At 36.8% G+C, this 20,765-nt stretch overlaps 1 protein-coding gene across 1 annotated transcript in view; it reads right to left on the bottom strand.

Annotated features, from left to right (window-relative positions):
- LOC107082540 (protein TANC1-like) overlaps positions 1–20,765 on the bottom strand; it is a 55,429-nt gene that overhangs the window by 17,009 nt on the left and 17,655 nt on the right. The window contains exons 7-12 of the mRNA XM_015371280.1: positions 16,032–16,148; positions 15,610–15,900; positions 14,758–14,861; positions 8,648–8,879; positions 7,749–7,915; positions 5,642–5,950 (exon numbers count right to left, since the gene is read on the bottom strand). Of these exons, the coding sequence (XP_015226766.1) occupies positions 5,642–5,950; positions 7,749–7,915; positions 8,648–8,879; positions 14,758–14,861; positions 15,610–15,900; positions 16,032–16,148 (1,220 nt within the window). The remainder of the gene's footprint in view (positions 1–5,641; positions 5,951–7,748; positions 7,916–8,647; positions 8,880–14,757; positions 14,862–15,609; positions 15,901–16,031; positions 16,149–20,765) is intronic.

Here is a 20,765-nt window from a genome sequence, read left to right as displayed (position 1 = left end):
AATCTCAACTCATTACCTTACCAATATTGCCGCACAAAAAGTCTGAGTGGTTTTGTATTAGGGCATGAAAATTCTGCACTCGTTTATAGTGCTGCACAGAATTTAAAAACTCTTGCATGTCAGATGTTTGTCTCATATGGGTTCATTGTAAACACTAATTAGATCATCTGGACCAAGGAAAGCATCTGCTGTGGAAGGGAAACAACAGAAGCTTGTCAGCATGTTAGCCTCCATTTCCCCTTAAGATCCCAGTTGGTTTGTCTTTCAGCTCTCCAGATTGTTTGATCTTTAGATTTCTTTATGGTTAAGTCAGACGTTTATGTACACTTTACCAATACGGTCCATATATAAAGAAAATCTGGAGCAATGCACTAATTAATGAACCTTTAGTGTATTTCTGTATTGTAGGACTAGTCAAAAAAAATCTCTTAATGCATAGGGACTGTGCAAATGGGTCAGTGAATTAAGTTAGGATTAACAATAACTTTTTTTTTTCAAACAGGTTCAAAAACCTTACACACTGTAAATATTCACATCTTTTGCTTTGCTGCTCATCCTTGAGATGTTTACTGCAACTGAATTCAACAAATTGAATAGATTTTTGATTGGAATACAATGATACCAGAAAAAGTTAAAAATAAATCCACTGAACTTTTTTCCAAGTTTGAAGATGTTTGAAGAAAAGAAAAAATAGAAAAAAAGAAGAAGAAAAGATAAAGTCAAGGGGATTTGTTTTTAACTTTTTTGATGACTGAGAACCTACACCGAATACACTGATAAATACTATCTAACAGTTGACCATAGATAAGAAGAGAAATGGAGCAGTGAAGCTAAAGAAATTGTCTATTGAGCTTCCTAACTGGAATTTGTGCAGGAAAAAAACCCAAACAGGCCACAAATTCAATGTCCCAAAACTCACTGCAGTCTAATTCAGTTAGAAGCCACTAGAAGTCAATCCAGTGATTTTTGCCTGAAGCATGCTTACATTTTGCAACAACACATTTCACAGGATGTAAGACCAGGAGAACCAAATATCTCATAATTGAACTATTTGGAATGATATGGAGGCATAATGGCTGAATAAAAAAAAAGAAGCATTTCTCATCTTCTGGCTAATGTCTTCCTTATGGTGCTGAAGCATCATATTGTCAGGATGTTATTCTTTGGTCCTAAATGAGCCAGTATCCTGCATGCAGATACTGTATGTCCCTGAATGGCTGATTCAGCTCCTCTGCATGTAATTAAGTCATACAGGAATCATGTAATGTCCCATTTGTTAGATTCAGATGTTCAACATGCAGGACGTGAGCAAACAAAAGATTTAAGGATACCAATGATTTTAACATGTCTTAAAAACTGGTTTTAACATAAACTGTTGGGAAAGGGAAGAACTATGAGCAACTCAGTCCTGAAAATTAAACCACAGTTCATACCGATACATTAATGCCTCATTCAAATACCAAGAAAACATATTGCTAAATGCCCAAAGCACAAACTGGGGGTTTAAAGCAAAGCCAAGAGGTTTAGTGATGATCAGATTTTTTTTTTTTTTTACTTTAGTTTATGATATTGCAATTTTAACTAATAAGAGGTATTAATAATGCACCTATCAGGAAGATAATAACGGTGTTGACGGCAGAGCCCTGAGGTCTGCAAATCCAATTTAAGCCGGTTTCTTTTTTTCTTTGTAAGAACTCTAACACACCAGCAATCGTTTTTCTAAGCTATCTTTAATTTGTAAGTTAAATGTAGCAAACATAAAACATAAAATGTGCTGTATGTTCCTTGATAGAGGTGGTCCATCTGTTTTAAAGAGAAAATGAGAATATGCAATAAATAATAAATATCTCTATTTAATTATAGCTCCCTGTATTTTACAATATTATCTTTACACAAATCAAAAGGAAACTTTGCAAAAGGTGATTTCTTAGAGAAAACAGATATAAAAACCTACAACTGTTCATTTGACCCAAGTTGAGTGTTTGGCTTATTTGTATGGAGCACAGTTTTTAACATTATGTAAAAAAAAAAATATAAATAGATTTATTTCTTAGATAGAGAAACATGACCATACGGAATTTTACAAAACCACTTCACTTTTATTAATTTTACTCCCAGAGAAACCCAGATATAATTTCAATATCTCACATACAAAATTTCTTTAAAAGAGCATTTCTTTGGCAAAAAGTTAAAATATTTTGGACACTTCTAAATATATATTAATGAAAAAAGGCAATTGTCCAGAATCCTTGAGTAATTACAACACAGAGAGACTGTCTCATATTGTGGTGCCAGCATCTCTTTGTAAAGTACTTGTTCAGAAGGATGTTAACACTGGTTGAAAAGGTTATGAGTTCAGGCGCCACATTGACAGCATTTAATTATTCTTCTGGATCTCAGGAGAATGCTAACATCTAGTCAATATAGACATCCATAAAGCTTTTAATTTTAGACCTAATTTGGTCAAATTATAGCCTTTTACAGCATTGGACCCTAAATGTGTTAGAAGGTTTTTCCATCACTTTAGAGAATAATTACTGCAGTCTTTTATTCAATGAGTTTATAAGAAACCGGCTAACGCATAAACAGCCTCCTATTCTTTTCCACATTCATCACAAAATTTTTTAATCCTTATGCTTTTAAGTCTGTACAACAACACATGCTCATCTAAATTCCTGATCTCTTAACGCTCTTAATTATTTCCAAAATGCTTCTGCTCTTTACCTTTCTTGTAATTTACTATTTCTGGCATTGTGTGTGAAGCTTTTGATCTTGTCATGTTATCTTTAATAATTGGAACAGTGTGGGGGTAAGCTTCATCTCTGTTTTTATAAAAGACAAGGCAAGAACAATAGCTGGCTGCCTGTGTGATTGGTGCGTGGACACTAATTACTTCAGCTCCGGGGCATTTTCTGACAGGCACCTCACCAGGGTGACAGACGAGTGTTAAGACAACAAACTTTAGCCGATAAAGAGAGGACAGCTCCAAAAATACACCTAAAGTAAAGCATGCTTCTTTATCTCTATGGGATTAAATGTTGACAATTAGACAGTAAATGAAAACAGTAACCTAATGAAGGAAGCAGCTGTCCACCACTCTTAGTCGAATCTTTTTCTGCACGCATGATCTAAACACTGTCCTGCATAAGTATTTATACCCAGTTAACTATGTCACATTTTGCCATAAAAAAACTATATTCAATTAGGATTTTGTTAGACAGATAAACACAATGAAACAACACAAATGAAAAGCTGGAAGGTGTGGTTTGCATTTATTTTTTAGCCTCCTCCCCTGAATCCACATGGTGTAGATCCAATTTCTTTCACCGATTACAGCCTTTTGGGCTAAATCTCTATCAACTTTGAACCTCTGGAGTCTTTTTGATCATCATTCGCTCTGTGCAATCAGTCTGGACGGAGACCATTTGATGGTTCCATCATGCCATTTTGCCTATAGGCCAAAAGGTTTATTTTAGTTTTCTTACATAGTAAAAGATCCTGTAGGGAGTGAGTACAGGGTTGTGCATTTACTTTTTTAAGTGAAGAAGGCAGGTCTTTTCAAAAATTCGCAAAAATTCCACACTATGCCTTTAAATGCTAAAAGCTGTACACTTTACAATCATGGTAGGTTTAAAGTTGTGCTCTCCAACATTTTATAACTAACATATGATGAGATTATATTAGACACAGATAGAATTGATGTAGGAACCATGTGATTTCAGTAAGTAATTGATTGATTGGGTGTATTTTATTTAGAGGTATTAAAGGTACACTATGCAACCGGTGTTGATTTTCCAGCGAGGCTCCCCCCAGAGGGCGAAAGTAAAAGTGCACTGTCGTAAATATGCACAGCTGTTCTCCTGGTTTCTCCGTCAAGCCAGGCGCGGTTGTTTTGAGCTTAGCAGGCAGGCGAAGGCAACGAATGACTAACACAGTGAAAGTACGAACATGCACACAGAGAGAGAGAAACCATTCCAATGTTACTTACAATCGCATCAGCAGAAACGCGAGGTCCGCGTCAGCCTTGCAGCCTTCTTTTTATTTTAGCTCTCGCCATTCGGAAAAAGCTTGCCCGATGTTCACCTGTGTACGACTCCTCTCTCTGTCCGGAGCCCTTTTCCTCTTTCTTGCCTGCTCCGACATGGGCTTTCGCTGTTTTCATGCTGGTTCCGCCATGATAACTGCACAAAGATCGCCACTGTGCTAGCAACGAGCATGCTTTTAACTGGGGGCGTGTAGCAGTTCACGCCGTAAAGCAAGACCGACTCTTGCGAGACTTCTGAGCCTGTGGGTGCGGGCCGAGGGCTCCTGCAATTGCAAGTGCGGTATTTCCCCCCACAGACCACCAGGGCGGCCGAGAATACCTTTGTTCAACCTGAAATGACTCATTTAATCATCAAAAACGTTATGGAACACATTAATTAACTGAAAAATGTTGCATAGTGTGCCTTTAATAGCTGTTTTTCAATTACGAATAAATGCAAAACGATGCCGATATTCTGCTAAACTCAAAAATGCAAAGTTCTGCAATTGCGATATTTCCATTAAAGCTACAGTGTGTAATTTTCAGCGACATCTAATGGTCAGACAGGACCGCTACCTCAACCGCTCCTCCCCCTCCAACAATGTGGAGGCTGTCATGTTACAAAATGGTTTCTGCTTTGAAATGGTATTTTACTTGTCTGTGTAGGATTTAGACTTTATGTAGGCCTAACTTGCCGCAGTCATATTCAAGCATGATGATGATCTCTACAGTCACTAGTTTGTCAGCTCTGCCATAGTTCAAAGGTGTCTACAAGACCCACTCCTATGTAATTCGAAATAGCCATTTCTAAGGTAACGCAAACATAAAGTTTGAGACTTTCAGTTCCAAGATGATAATAAATGGCATACTTGTTACATTTCTGTCAGTAAATCCATGAAATTATTACATACTGTAGCTTTATTTAAAGGTACAATGGGGGAAGATATTTTTCAGGGTGGATCATCAAAGTAAGCGGTCCTCCTGATTGTCAAACATTCTGGTGATATGTTTACGAAAGGCCGTCCTATGTGCTCGTCCCCATTTTCACTTAAGGTTGGTGAATCTGACATGGTGGAAAATTGCAAATCTTCTTTTGGAAAGTAAGCTTGGATGAGCGATGCAAACAGCAACAGAGTGTGCACAAGTAGAAATGGGCTCGTGCATGCTCTTGCACGCATCTAATAGGCGTTCCCTCATGGGAACAGGTACAGGGTTGTGCATGTGCATTTTTTTCTTTAAAGTGGGGAGGGCTGTCTCCTCCACTATAACTTTAACAAATACAATTAAAATTGCACTTGAATTCGTTTGTTCAGGCCATAACTGAAAATAACATTGCCACGGCAGATGTAAACACATGAGATATATCCTATTTCACCTACAGCTCTAGTGGGCGTCATCACTGGTCTCCTTTTTCATCTTTTTACAATTTAGTAAGTTCCAGTTGCTGATCATGTGACTTAAGTGTTCTTTTCGCAGTTTAGCGAAATATAAGAGGGAAGGGCAATACAAAGGCAAGCCACACATTTCAGATTTTAATCGTAAAGTAGAAATTAAAAAAAGGTTTAAATGGTATGAATAATTCTCATACTTTTGCAAAGTAACATCATAATGTCTGACCTCTGACAGGGAGACGGGCACAACCAGGTAGTTTCCTCCTTTCAGGGTCAGGTGGCCTTTGTGGAAAAGGTCAAGAGTCAGCTGAAGGTAGAGGATGGAGCCATGGCTCCGGGTTGAGAGGTTGCTGCTGAACTTGCTGAGGAGCAGGGGATCAGGAGCAGAGCCTGTTGGCGTGGTAACATTAGCGGCAATCTGGCTGCTGCCGCTGACCCGGTGATGGATATAGTCACTGAGGTCGGCTCCAAGATCACTGCTGTCTGGCAGGATGTCCAGGGAAATGCCAGAAAAGGGAAGGAGGGTGGTGATTTCCTGCACAGGGGGAAGGCCATTTCACTATTGGTTTAGTACATATACCTCAGTATTTAAAGAGCATGTCTTTGGCACAGTGGCTAAACATAAAAGCACCAAAACCCAGGGCCATTATTGAGTTGCTGCTGTCTGTGAGTCATGCAGAGCCATGGGAAGGAGTACAGTAAATAGTGTGACAATGACTCAAGCTCCACCATTGCTCACAGGCATCTCTTAGATACACATTTCTGCTTTTCGCTTGCCATCTTCAGCTGCTTAGTGCTGGCTAAATGTTGCTCAGTCAATAAGTGCTTCAGTTAGGGAGGCTGACATTTGGTTTGAGCAAACCTTTTAGCAGACTGTGCTTTATTTAACTGTGAAAAACTGTTTTTAATAACTCTAGCACTTCCTGCATATTCAGGATGATGCAAGAGTAGAACAACAGGTCTGCTTTACATCTCCTAAAGTTTGAAAGCATATTTTATTCCATCTTTCATGCATTTTAATAAAATGACTCTGTCTTTTGTAAACATCCAAACACTGATTTAATTATGTAATCATCTGGCGAGCTGTCAAGCTTCATATTCAGACTCCCACTGACATTACCGACAACTTACGGTGTAATCCATGCAAACATTTGGAGGCTTGGCTTTGGTATAGGACAGATGTGTCTGCTGTTTGCTGAGATTAACAACCAGATTGAGAAAATGCATCAGTCTAAAGGGAACAGCGTTGCTAAATTCTGATCTATTTTGTCCAAAACCGTGGTAGAACCCACACAACAGGTCACTATCAAGCAATCTAAGCAGCGTAGGAAAATCCTTTTGAGTAATTGAATGATGAAGTCAGTGTTCGTTTAACCTTTTACTTTGCACATGCAAAATTCTGCATAACTTTAAATCATGTCACTCAACAGATAAATTTTTTTATGCACTGAGACGGCGTTCATAGTGAAAACTGCAAATTCTGCAGAGTAATTTGTATAATCTATGGGGAGGAAAAGAAACAAAAAACAAACAAATCTATTGATTTGATCTAAGTCTGTTCTTTTCAAGACAGAAAGGGAATAAAACGTGTTTTCTTTCAACGAGTGGAGAAATGAGGCGCATAGTGGGACGATTATCTATCATTTTCAGATAATCAGCACGGACTATCTTTCAAGGGAAACGCAGAAGTAGCTGCATCGCAGGCAGCTTTTTTACTGTGAGTAATGTTGGAAAAAAAATGTTTTGTTTTTTTTGGCATTTATTTAACTGACAGGTGCAAAACGGATTTGCTTAAGTAAGAAGAAGAAATGCAGACACAAAAGTGTTGAATGTTCATTTGAGCGTGACTGTTTCTATAAAAATTAATTTGGCTGGAGAACTATCTGGATGGAATTCTATCAAATATGATAAATATAAACCTTCCGACAGGACAACTTAGTCTTAAAAAAAAAAAAAAAAGCTATTTTTATGTGTTTGAGGTTATTCTGACCACAGAGTGGGACTGAGTGGGTAGGAAAAAGGAAAGACAGATGCAGGGAAGCAGAGTAGGAGGGGAAAATCATTTTAGCTCATGTGCATGGTGGTGAGTAATATCAACCCTAAAAGAACAGACACCACCTTGAAGTGCATTATGATGTTTTTATAAGATACAACTATCTGATACGACAGCCAATGACGGAGCTTAAAATAAAAACAGGATTCACACACATCTGAGCTGGAGACAGTTCATGTGTCTCCAGTGTTTGTGGAGGATATTTCAGAGATATTCAGAGCAGTGAAATAGAACTGAGCTATTCCATGCCGCTAAATTTATCCGTCGCACTCAAACTCACCACCAGCCCCGTCCTGACTGTGACCACCAACTTCAACCAGTGGGGAAACTTGGAAATGATTTTGGTGATGAAAGTAGCAACTGTATCCCCATAGTCCGGTTTGTGGAACTCTGCTTCATTGAGACTGTCTACCAGTATGATGTAGTCTTCCTCAGGCAACCTTCGGTCTGGAAACAGTAGGGAGGGAAAGAAGCACAATAAGCCACCATCAATCTTGTTGCCCTTGTAAATGAGTGAGATATTGATGCAATTGGTGCGTCCTTCTCTAACGGCCCAGGATATAATGAGAAAAGGGTAAATGGTTGATGTATCTGCAGCTGAAAGAGGCTAGAGGCTATTGTTGTTAACTGACTCGATACAGGGCGTATCCGTCATGTTTCAAATTATCAAAGCTGTCAAACCATCTCTGTGAGGCTATGACGACCAGGCATCCCACACTGACTTACACCAGGGCCTCTTCATTCTTTTTTTTTTTTTTCTGACCCCTTTAATAGAGATGAAATAGACAAAACACTCCTCTACTCAGACTATGGAGAGCCTCGCTATAATAACACATCCATCTAGCTGACTAACTGCATCATAAGAGACTGAGCCAGCTAATTAGTTCACAACATCTGAGCCCCCCACAAAGTATTTGGTGACCTTGAAACCCTGTTGGAAGGCTGATGATTCAACAAGGCAAATAAAACAACCATTGTTCTAAATGACAAAACATCCGTTTCTACACTCCTATCATTGACCTTAAATAGGGGAAATAATTGGTGAGCCATCATAGCGTCATTAAAAGGCTTTTTAAAATAGGAGATGGAAGCAGGAGCCCTTACAACACCTGAATAATGATCCTATATATAAAACCAATAGTTATTTAGATTTCAGCATCATTTTCTTTTCCTTAATACCTTTGCGTAAGCTGGCTAGAGGCTCGATGACACCCTTTCTAAAGGCAGCGATGGGATCCTGAACGCAGGAGCGCAAGCTAAGCTGATTTTGTAAGTGAGGCTCCTGTGCAAGCAGCTCCCTGTACGGGGCAAGCTGAGGCGCTCTGGCCAGCAGGGCGGCGACACTGTGGACAAACTCTGGGACCAGGCAGGTGTAGGTGTTGTCTGCCTGGCAGAAGTGGTAGGCTATCACCTGGTAGAGAATAGCAGAGAAAAATAGTGATTTATACAAAGTGCAATCTGAATTTTTACAGTATTTTGATTAAAATTAATGGCAATATTTATATATAAAAAAAAAACTATAAAGAAAGCAGACAGAGAGATTGACTATAACAAATTGGAATGTGTAATTTTACCCACAAAATAAGAAACAAAGAGCAAAAATATGATAAACAATAAAGACACTAATCAAAACATCATGTAGAATAAAAATAAATCCAATTGCTGGGTGTGAGAATATTTAATTAATTTATCTAACTTTACATACAGTAACAGGATAAATAGTATAACGTTGTTTTCTATCCTTGTTTCTGCAGAAAAAAAATTATAATACACCTCTGGTATGCTTCTGAGATGCAAGAGGATAAGTTACAAGAAGAATTTTACTTTGTATTAGAAATTATTCTCAATGTTCTGTACATGTAGACCCTAATCGGGCTGTTGCATTACTTGTTAGATGGATGAAACAAGACCAGTAAACATTTTCTTGACTTACAAGAAAGGCAAATTAAGCTGCTTGGTAATATTCTCTGTCATAATAAAACCCCGAGCAGCCCAGATGTTCCAGGTAAAAACAGTACGTCTGTTAGCAGCAAACTTTAGACTGCCATCAGAGACAGACTGAAAAAAAATTACCATCTTTTTTATTGGTGCTGTGTTAAATTAAACAGATTCTCCAATTCTGAACGGATTTTCATATTAATTAGGATTGATTTAAAAAAATATTCCAGTGTCTTTACAGCTGCTTTTAACCACCACTGGTCTATTTCTTGGCCTTTAAATGTTAATATTACACTGGTATCAATATGTGGAATAAACACACAGTTATGATATTCAGGAAATGGCTAAAACAAAAAAAAGGTTTTTAATGCCAGAAATCCAATTTGAGATTAGAACAAAGCAATCGCTTCTTAATCTTGAAAATCAAAATTCTTGAAATTTGAATCAATACTCAGCTCTACTTGTTATATGTGCCAATTCATAAAGAGTGAAAAGTAAAAAAAAAAGGCTTAATGTTCAAATGAATAAGCCACTTAAAATGACAACTATCACTGTGTCTAGGTCTATTAGATAAAATTATTAGCATGATTATAACTGAGGTTTTCTTCACTTTTTTAATTAAAGGTTAAATATTTCCAATTCAAATGTTTGTGTAACTAATGTTACTGCAATATTTTTTCTTGGGGAAACTATCCTCATGTGCCTACTGGATTTTCAAAAGGCATATGTAGCTGTACAATGTATTTTGATTTACTATGTTGATAAAAGTTCCACAAATGCTGAAATATTACTTATAGTTCATTCCAAAGTTATCAGGATGTCTGAAAGATATAGATGTCAACTGTTTTTTTTTTTTTTTTTTACCAAGATGTTGGTGAAAGCAATGTTAACATTTTAGAGTGGCCAAAATCTTGATAACATACTTATTTTTTCTACAAAATTCATTCAACTTCTACATATTCTTACTATGCTGATTGTTGTTTTGTCCTGTTATTTGAAAAAGCAGACTCCTTTAAAATATAGGAGGTTACGACCCCTTTTTAAACCCAATATTTGGACCAATCTTCCACTGCAAGAAGTTATTTATTGGAGCCACATGAGAACATTCCCTTGATATAGACTAGGAGCAGGTAAAATAATTCTAAATGAATGTTTGTGAAAACAGATACTGATTGTGAGTACAAATGTATACAAGACTGGTAAAACATGGCAGGTAGAAGGATGTTTACAAAAGACTTAAGATGCAATATGCAATTCCAAAAGTGCATATTAATTTTCTCCTTTACAGTCATTTATGACGAGCATAATAATGACAACATCATAACATACAAGACATAAACAAGATTTCAACATATCTGTTATTATATGAATAAACAAATCTTTTTTTTTAATCATTGATATTATTGCACTCTTGTAGTTGGAATTTTTCAGCTTTGAATTAATCTAATCCAATTTCTTTTTCATGTTTCCACCCACAATGCAATAATTCACAATGACTGGTTTTACAGTATCATTTAGAGTATCTGCTAATATTCTTAAAAAAAAAACAACAACAACCAAATGAATCTCTGAAACTCGATATAAGAGATATAAAAGAAGTAAGTGTTTATGAAATAACACAAAGATGTAATGCAAGAAAAAGAGCACACCAGCTGGATGAGTCATATTGTAGTGTTCTTTGTGAAACTCAACCGGAGCCTCATCCTGCTGCTGTCCTTTCCTTAACAATCAACCTGAGCAAATTAAGTTTTTATGCACAAGCAGCAGATGAAAAGAGGAGTATTCAGAAGAATAAAACTGAACCACCTAGAATTACTGAGGCAACAATAAAATAGTTATTTGCTTGAAGGTTAAACATTTATCTATGCTGCTTCTTTTTGCAGAAAAAGTAAATACTCCAGGTCTGAGCGTGAGATATGGGTAATAACATCATCAAAGATTTTGCTTTTGAGCAAACATCGTCACCATCACAAGCAGACTGACTAGTTCCCATGGAAACTCTTATTGAGGCCAAGTTAGTAAATTTAGAAGCTTCTATGTCATCTGTGCAATGCACTCAGCAGCATGTTCTACATGTGCCTAGAAACAGAGACCAGCACTTTGACATGAGTGTCACAATTGTGCAGCCGCGTAACTCTTTGGAGGAAAAAATACTCCAATGAGACAGATACGCTACCGATAAATATCAGTTTTTCATGATGGATCCCTAGACAGTTCCCTGCAAAATGCTGAATACACTCATAGATCCCTGGAGTACTGTTTAGAATGGCTCATTTTATCGTTATATTCAAGAAACTGATGATACTAATGAGAAAAAACAGGCCTATCAAAGAAAAGACTCTCAGGACATTCCTATAATATGAATGTGATTTCTTCCTTTCATCTGGTGTAACTGAAGGTGAGTCAGCAGTCTGCTCAGCAACAGCGTGAGTAACCATATAGACATGTTCTGTGAGATAATGTGTGTGGCTGTGCTTTCTTCTGTTCAGTTTCAAAGAAAGGAACTATTCAGGGTCAGAAATTTGGTTTGGGTCCAGCAATAAAATCTGGTTTTACTAGAGAGGTGGCAAGGTTTAAAAGCAGGTAGTTCCAGGAATAAAAAAAACAAAACAAAAAAAAAACAATTCCACAATCCTTGGAACGCAAAAAACACAATTTCTGCTTAATTTAGCTCAATTTTGCAGAAATGATGAAATAAGGTTAATAGCTGCTAAATATATTAAAACACAATGTCCAATTTCAGCAGCTTGTATAGATTAGATATTATAATAGATATATAAACAGCTTATATAGATTACATATTATTGGCACTTATTAATCTTTAGAGACAGAAATTCACAGTGATATTACAAACCCTTCAAATGATTCTAAGCTCCTTACCTCACGTTAAAATGTTGCCAATAATGAATACCATTACTTTAAAAAAATATAAGGTGGGAACATTTCTCTATAAATTCACGGTAGAGACTTTAATACATTCTTTGATGGAATAAATTCCTGCAATCTGAAGTTTTTCTGGACTTCCCAAAAGGATACAGCTCCTCTGCAACAATGAAATCTGTCTCCATCAATAGTTTGGCTGACTACTTATAAAAATGCTTTTAAGGTACTTTAATGAGTTATGAAGTGAACAGTTGAACCTCTTAATTTTTTTTAGACGTGCCTATAATTATACAAGACATCCTGTTGAGTACTCTGGGAATTTTGGTATTACCTAGAATAATACCAGAATCCCACAGGGTGGTATAATTTTCTTATTACTACCCTTACTTTCTGAACAGCCCACTTGAAGACGTGAATGCAGGAGAAAGACCCAATGTTTTTTTAAAAATAATCTGTATTTGGCTTTTGCTGACTTTTTAACAGAAAAATCAGTTATTTTATTTTATCTTCCTATTTTCTTAAATTTTTGTTACATTTTATTCAATATATTTTTTATTATCTTGTAATTTTTTTTAATCGCTATTTGAATTAAACAGATTTTGTGGTACTGGTAGGTATTTTCCTTGTTATATATAAAATTTTGACAACAGTCTTACTATCCAATCAGGGTTTTAAATCTATTATTGTTCGGAACATTATCTCTCTTTTCAATTTCTCAATAAACAAGACTTTGGTAGAAGCAATAAATAAATAAACACAGTAAATAGTTTCACTCCTTTCTCTTTTTTTCCTTTTTGTCACTGTTCACTTGCTTTCAATCACCCTCTGTAATCTTATGTAAAAACTTGTGTATGAAAAGAAAATAAAGATAAATTGGTTGGCATCCATCCATCCATCCATCCATCCATCCATCCATCCATCCATCCATCCATCCATCCATCCATCCATCCATCCATCCATCCATCCATCCATCCATCCATCCATCCATCCATCCATCCATCCAATAAATCTATTTCAAGTATTTTACCATCAATACTTTGAAAGTGTAGAGTTTCTTTTAAAATATGGAACCATAAATGTAAAAATAAATAGATTTTTTTTCTTTATTTTTAAGTGATTTATGAGTGATTGGAAACCTAACATCAACATTTTTAAGGACAGAGGAACAGAAGCTAAAGTACCAAAAGATTTATGGCAAGCATATGCAAACTCCACAGAGAAAGCTGCTGGCTGGAGTTTAAACCCCGACCGCCTTTGGTGATGCTACAGTGTTGATAGCTGGGCCACCATGCAGCTCCACAGACTCTTACCACACAGAGAAGTTCTGTGTTCGCATTTATTCAATTTTTGACAGATAGACAATATTTAGGCTGATCAAGAAAAGGTTTTACTCCTGTTTCCATTCTTTCTTTTTGATTCAGTTTCACTCTAGAATTATTACTGTTTTTACTTTTCATGAGGACCATAGAACACCCAATGTGGTTGTATCAGTATTAGTAACAGTTCTATCACCCATCTATCACCCAACCTTGATGTGATTTTTGACAGTAACATTTTATTAGCAGTTTTCTTTTTAGCTAAGTCTATTAAACAAATAAAAATGCCTTCAGGACAACAATTCAACAGTAACTTTATATTTATTTCTCTCAATCTGTCATTATTGAAGGGCAATTTACACCAAGGAAAGGGTTTTGAGCATTTTGCACCTAGTGCTGAAATAAAACTGGCCTTACTCTTATTGTCCAGCTCTGGTTTGGGAGTTCTTACATCTAGTTCTTGATCCATACAGGATTCCAGGCAGCACTTTTTTTTCTTGTGTGATGACCCAGTACATTAAGTGGCTATGCTGCAGGAGGAGAGGCCTATAAAGTCTTTCTGGGAGCTCCGCAGTTTCACTCTCTGGAAGTAGGAAATGTCCTTTCCTGGAAGAACTTTGCTTTTGTTCTTTATCCTTGAGTGGATCGACTAATATTTCATCTTATCCAATATGTACAGGCTTATGAGCATCTGCCTTTTATTCGTAATGAAGCAGCTAACACTCCAAGAGGAAAGAAAAAGTATGATCATATTACACCTAGCCTATTCTACTGGTGTCCTTATTTTCAGGATTCAGTTTAATATTTTTCTTTTTGCATGTGTCTAAACACTTTAATAACACAGTGATTCTTGCTCGAAATTTACTAATCTTTTAAAATAAATACATAATCCCCTTTTTAAAATCTTTATTTAGTTACAGTTACTTAGGACATCTTATTTTGCAGTTCTTATATATATAGTAACAACTTATTTATCTTCTATAAAATTGAAGAATAAAAAGAAATTTGGACTAACCCTGATTTGTCAATGCTAAATATTGTATGTTTTTATTTTAACAGTTTGTAGCTGAATCTAAGAACAGGGTCATGAGGAATTTTAATTTATTCAATAAAAATCAAAATGTAAATGCACATATGTGTTTTCCCTATTACCTTGGCAGCTAGGCTTTTCACAGCCTCCTTCCTCTGTCCCACATTATCGCTTGCTCCTGCAGCAGAGCTCTGGTTTGAGGCTGCTTTTCCCTGCCTGTCTCCAGCTGCAATGAGCACAACCAACATTAGGAATGCAGACCTGCCATCAATAATATTAGTAAAATAAATATATAACTCAGTACAAAAGCCAGTATGCTGAAAGTATTTTTCCTTTACCCGGAAGCTAAAGTGAAATGATAGAATGAAGAAAAAATACTTTTATCACAGAGTCTAGAATCCTGCACACTGAACTGCTCCAATGCAATAATTTATCCTTTGTTCAACTTGGAATGAAATGACAACGTACAGTAGAGATATAAGTAAATAATGCAGCAGTGCTGAAATATATATGCCTTATCAGAGCTGGTTTGTTTTTATCCTTTAATCTTTCAATACTCAGACCTGAAAGCAAAACCCATAAAAAAACAGAGTTTGTTCCCTCCTATTTCTATAATGGCATGTTCACCATCATTTCCTCAAAGATTTTCAAGCACTTCACAGCATGCAGCATGCACTTATGTTCACAAACAAACCCGCATAAGAGGTATAGCTTCATGTTTTTCAGACAAAGAGCATTTTCAGTGTCACTCATGGGAAGAAAAAAAGAAAAAAAAAACAATTTCCCTCTCTTACAAAACTGCAATCAGTAGATAAACCTCAGGGGAGAACTTGAAAGAAAATTGTGTGACCCAGTTGCTGACTACTTTTCAAAAACTTTTTTCCAGTAACTAACAAGAATTTGACTTCACTGTAGCACAATGTGTGAATTCAGCTTGCAGAGCTACACAGGTTTCAAGATCTTTCAAATCTTACATTTAGGGGAGGATTTGGGGCTTTGGGGGTCACTGGGACCTCCCTGTGGCGTTCGCATCCCATGGCAGCTGAGCGTTACAAGCCGCCAGATGATGGCAGTCTTTCCTGATCCAGCGTTCCCCACTATGACAGCCCCACGGCCCTCACAAGTGCTTGTTTTCCTCAAGACCTCCTCCAGCCGTGCAAATAGCCAGTCTCGGCCAACAAAAGGCGTTTCTGCAGTGACGCCAGGGACTTCGAACAGCAGTGGTTTTAGCATTATGTCTGCTTGTTTGAATGGCACCAGTCGTCCTGCACATATGGGGAGGAAAGAGTTCACACTGTTTGAGGGTGGACAATTTAACGTTTCCTTCTTGTTATGTTTTGCAGCCTACTAAAGGTAAAAACTGAAAATGGTTCCTTGAGATAAAAGCAGAAAATACCTTTAGAGTCATCACTTGTACGTCCAGCTGTGTTGTGCTTCCGGACAGAGCCCCGGTGCCCTGTGGCCCTTTGGTTGTCCAGATAACTCAAATCCTCTAGCCGAGTTGAGCTTGTTGCTGTGCAGAAAGAATGGGTGGGGGGAAAATGTGTGAGAGAAATGCAGGAAATGTGGATGAACAACACTTCCACAGTGATGTACCAGTCAAATATTGTATCCATGGAGATGTAAGACATAGTCAGATACATATACAAGCACACCGACCTTGAGGAGACAAGATGGAGAAGGCAGAAATGAACATATAGACAAAGATGTTGGTTCCCCTTTGTTTAATGAATGAAAAACCCACAATGGTCACCAAAATAACTTTAATCTTACAAAAGAACTAATAAATACAATTCTATGAAAAGTATTAAACGTCAGTCAAAAATTGCTTTTCAACCATGGTTAAGAAGATTGAGCAAACTGCTCCAGTTGGTTTGAAAAGTACGTTTTCCATACGGCATGTTTCAGCTCCTTCCAAAGGTGCTCAATAGGATTTAGATCAGGGTTGATAGAAGGCCACTTCAGAGTAGTCCATTATTTTCCTCTTGGTCATTTTTTGGTGTTTTTAGCTGTGTTTTGGATTATTATTCTGTTGAAGACCAATGACCTGCAACTGAAACCAAGCTTTCTGATACTGAGCAGCGCATTTCTCTCTAGAATCCATTGATAGTCTTGAAATTTAATTTTACCCTGCAGAGATTCAAGGCACCCTGTGTCTGATGAACCAAAGAAGCTCCTGAACATAACAAAGCCTCCTCCATGTTCCACAGTAGGAACCGTGTTCTTTTCTTGATATCATCTGTGAACATAGAGCTGATGTGCATAGGCATACATTTTCATGCCATTCTCATCTGTCCATAGAAGATTCTCCCAGACAAATTCCACTCTGGCTTTTTATAATTTGCTTCAACAATGGCATCTTCCTTGTTAGTCTCCCATTAAGTCCTCTTTGACTTAAACAGTGACGGATGGTGTGATCTGACACTGATGTTTCCTTGAGCTTAAAGATCACCTTATATCTCTTTAGAAGTTTTTCCGGGCTCTTTCGTTACCATTCATATTATTTGTCTCTTTGATTTGTCATACATTTTTCTCCTGGGCTACGTCCCCGAGGTTGGCTACAGTCCCATTGATCTTAAATTTCTGAATAACATATGCAGATGCAGTTAGAGACGAGTAAGAGAGATCATACAGTCTTTACGTTTCATATGCTTGCCTATAATTTTCTTTCTAATCTCCTGAGACAACTCTTCATTTCACTTCCTCTGGTCCATGTCGAGTGTGATACACACCATGTCACCAAACAGCACTATGAGTATCTGAAGCCCTTTATTTATGACTGATTACAAGATTGAAGACTCCTGCCAGGCTAATTAGTGGACATGCCTTGATTCAAGACAACACCTTGAGCCAGGAGAGGCTCAGAGTAGACCGCTTCTCCTCCTCATTGAGAGGATACAGCGGAGGTGGCTCAGACATCTTGTTCGGACGCCCCCTGGGCTCCACCCTCGGGAGGTGTCTGAGGAGCAGGAAGTCTAGAAGTCTTTATTGAGATTACTGCCTAAACAACCTGGTACGGGATTAAACTGTAGACGACAAGTACGAGTACCTTGATTTAAGATTTGACTTTGGTTACATTGTCTTGTGTCTTTTGGGGAACCATATTTTTATCCAGGCCTGTTTCATGAGTTTATCATTTAAAACATTTTGATGAAATATTGGTTGAAAAGCAATGTCTTATTTTTATTTGTTTATTTTTATGGAATTTCTATTTATTGCTAATTTTTGTCAGATTCAGGTCATTTCTGTGAACAATGTTGGTTTATTTATACAACAATTCTGTCCTCATGTATATCTCACGTTCATTAATCTTCATTTGACAAAGGCATAAAATGCTGTAACGTGATATCATAGAAAAACAAGACCTGTTAAAATGGTTAATATATTTAGTCCTAATCAAAAGACATATTGGGAAAATATAAAATGTTCCATTGATGTTCTTAAAAACAAAAGGCAGATTTCTGAACACCCACAATCCTCTCTGTATCAACCCACTCACGAGAGTTGAAGGTCATCCAAGCCTACTTTCTGCAGTATTTATTTATTTTTTTACTCCAAGTTGAACTAAAACATAAGTACAGAACATCTTATGAGCTTTTCAGTCTTTTGCAAAACCTTATTTGAGAACTTTCCAAGATATCTGGCAGCAAAATTGAAGCAATAGAAAAGAAAACTTGTGGTTTGCAAATTAACAAAGTTCTAATGGCATAAGGCCTGTTAAAATTGAACAAACTGATGGAAAAAAGTCAACTGAATAATTTGTCATTGCATTTAAAGAGATTTTGCATTTTTTCTTCTAAATTAAGTGCAGTATTTATATTTGACTTTGCACAATGAATTTAGTTTTATGTTGAACAGTGGAAAGTGTTTGCTATTATGTGTGCCAATGGGTCATATACAACCACTAACGACCCCTGGGTGTCTTCAGAGAGCAGAGGAACCACTGCTTCCAGAACAAAGCAGATGTCATAAACTCAGGACGTTCTTGCACGATTTCCACCTGGGGGCTGCTTGTGGTTTTACTTGTGTTATTAGTGAAGATTTTTAACCTAAGATTTCACTATTTATATTATGGGGTTATTTGCATAGAGAAAATGTATCAAAAATGAACAAATACACTGCTCTCCAACATTTATAGGATAAGTTGTTTGCAACACCTTGTTTGTTTACATAGAAACATAACGAATAATGGACATTAAAAAAAAAAAAATGCAGGCAAGGAATCCAACATGTTTACCCCAGTGAGAGTAGCCAAAACGAAAAATTCGGTTTGAAGTAAGAACATGTTTATGACACAGTTCATCAGACTCCGTTTCTCTAGATTCCATTGATATTTTCTATGAAGAATCTATTGAAATCAGTGGCAGCAGCAAACTTAACAGTCTGCAAATAATCTACAGTCCAAATGTACTTTTTCAACTGTTAGTTTAGGCTGTGAAGAAAATCAGATATTTCTATCTTTTGTGAAAAGCTGTTCTCATAGATCTGCTCATGGACATGCAGTTAAACCCACACAGAAGCTCCACCTGCTCAGATTATATCAAACACAAGCAGAGGGAGATGGTCTCTCTGGGGAGAACGTCATTTTACAGGTATATTTAACCAACACAGTCTATCCTTTGAAATAAAGAAGCTCAAATAATAAGATAAGATTGAAAAAAAAAATTACAAACATTTCAGTGCTATACAAAATCTGTTAAGTATATAGTTTAGCTACTTGTCTATCAGTTTAGCCAGCAGGAAAAACTGAGAGAAGCTCTGCTCTAGTTTAATCTGTAGTTCCCCCTCTCTCTGAATTTAATCCAAGCTGTTTATAAATCCAAGCGTGGCAGAGAACCAGCTAAACAGATCACATCCACTGCAAGATCAACTATTTCTGCTTACTGGGATGAAAGTCATTTTCTTCATTTGGCATCTTTTGAAATGTTTAACTTCTAAAGTTTTGCAGTGATATAAATATCCCTTGTTTATCACTTTAGCAGCAGAAACCAAAATGTGTATTTTAGTATATTAGAAAACAGACCAATACAAAGTGGTATAGAATAGGGATGGGCAATTATTGTATTGTGTATGGTTATTGTGATACACTTTTAGTCATAAGATTTTTGATTGTCTAAATGATAAGTTTGATTTATTGATCACTAAAAACTACCAAAAAAAAAAAAAAAATACAAAGATTGGTGGATTTTCAGAATCTTTATTTTCTACTATTCTTTTCAAAATGTTTGAAAATTCACAAAAATTCTCTGATATGCCTTTAACATTTTGCCTTTAATACTTTTTCATCTGTCAATATGCTCTAACCTGATCTCCTCAAGTGGAAAAGTTTTAGTTTCACCTGGTTTCATTTCCTAGAAAGTCTTCTTTAAGGAAGCTTTTGCTCTCCGATTATTAATCGATTAATTGAAAAAAATAATCGACAGATTAATCGATTTGAGTAATAATCGTTAGTTGCATCCTTATATTTTTCAAGACTAGTACTTGTGATTGTGGGGCTATGATTGCTGTGACATGCAGTCAAAGTCATACAGTATCCTAAGAATGCCTGTAGAGTAATGAAGACTATGAAGACCCTAGTGTAGAATTGTGAAAGTGAAGGAAAATTTGCACAGGCATTTGTATACAGCTCTCTGAGTGAACACCTTCTAGAAATATATTCTGCTGCAATTACAGCTCCAGGTCTTTAGCTATCTGCCAGCTTTGCACATTCAAAGACTAAAAAGTTTACAAAATCCTATTTGCAAAATAGCTCAATCTTTAAACCTACATGAATGGTCCCCCCTTGGTTGCCGTTAGAAGAAGTTATGCCTTTATGAAAGATCATGATCAGCTTATAGTGCAAATTCCGTTTAGGTTAGTGAAGAGACTAAGCCAAACCTTTAAGCCCCTGGGTCTGTACACCGGGGTAAAGTTGACACGCCGATCTCTTAGCCGCTTAATTGAAATGAGAGCTGTCCTTGATGTTAGTGCATTTATTTCCATGACTCTGCAATAATTATCATATTTCCTTTGTACCATAAATCATTCCTCTAACTTGTTGACAATAACACCTCATAAATAGTTTCAGCGATTCACATAGCATTCACTTCAATAGCGGTAGCATTGTGTCAGGTTAATATTGCGTTGTGGT

Source organism: Cyprinodon variegatus, unplaced genomic scaffold, assembly GCF_000732505.1.
Source record: "Cyprinodon variegatus isolate N-32 unplaced genomic scaffold, C_variegatus-1.0 Scaffold55, whole genome shotgun sequence".
NCBI lineage: Eukaryota > Metazoa > Chordata > Actinopteri > Cyprinodontiformes > Cyprinodontidae > Cyprinodon > Cyprinodon variegatus.
The sequence above is the reverse complement of the archived record's forward strand: the minus strand, read 5'-3'. Positions and strand labels throughout refer to the sequence as shown.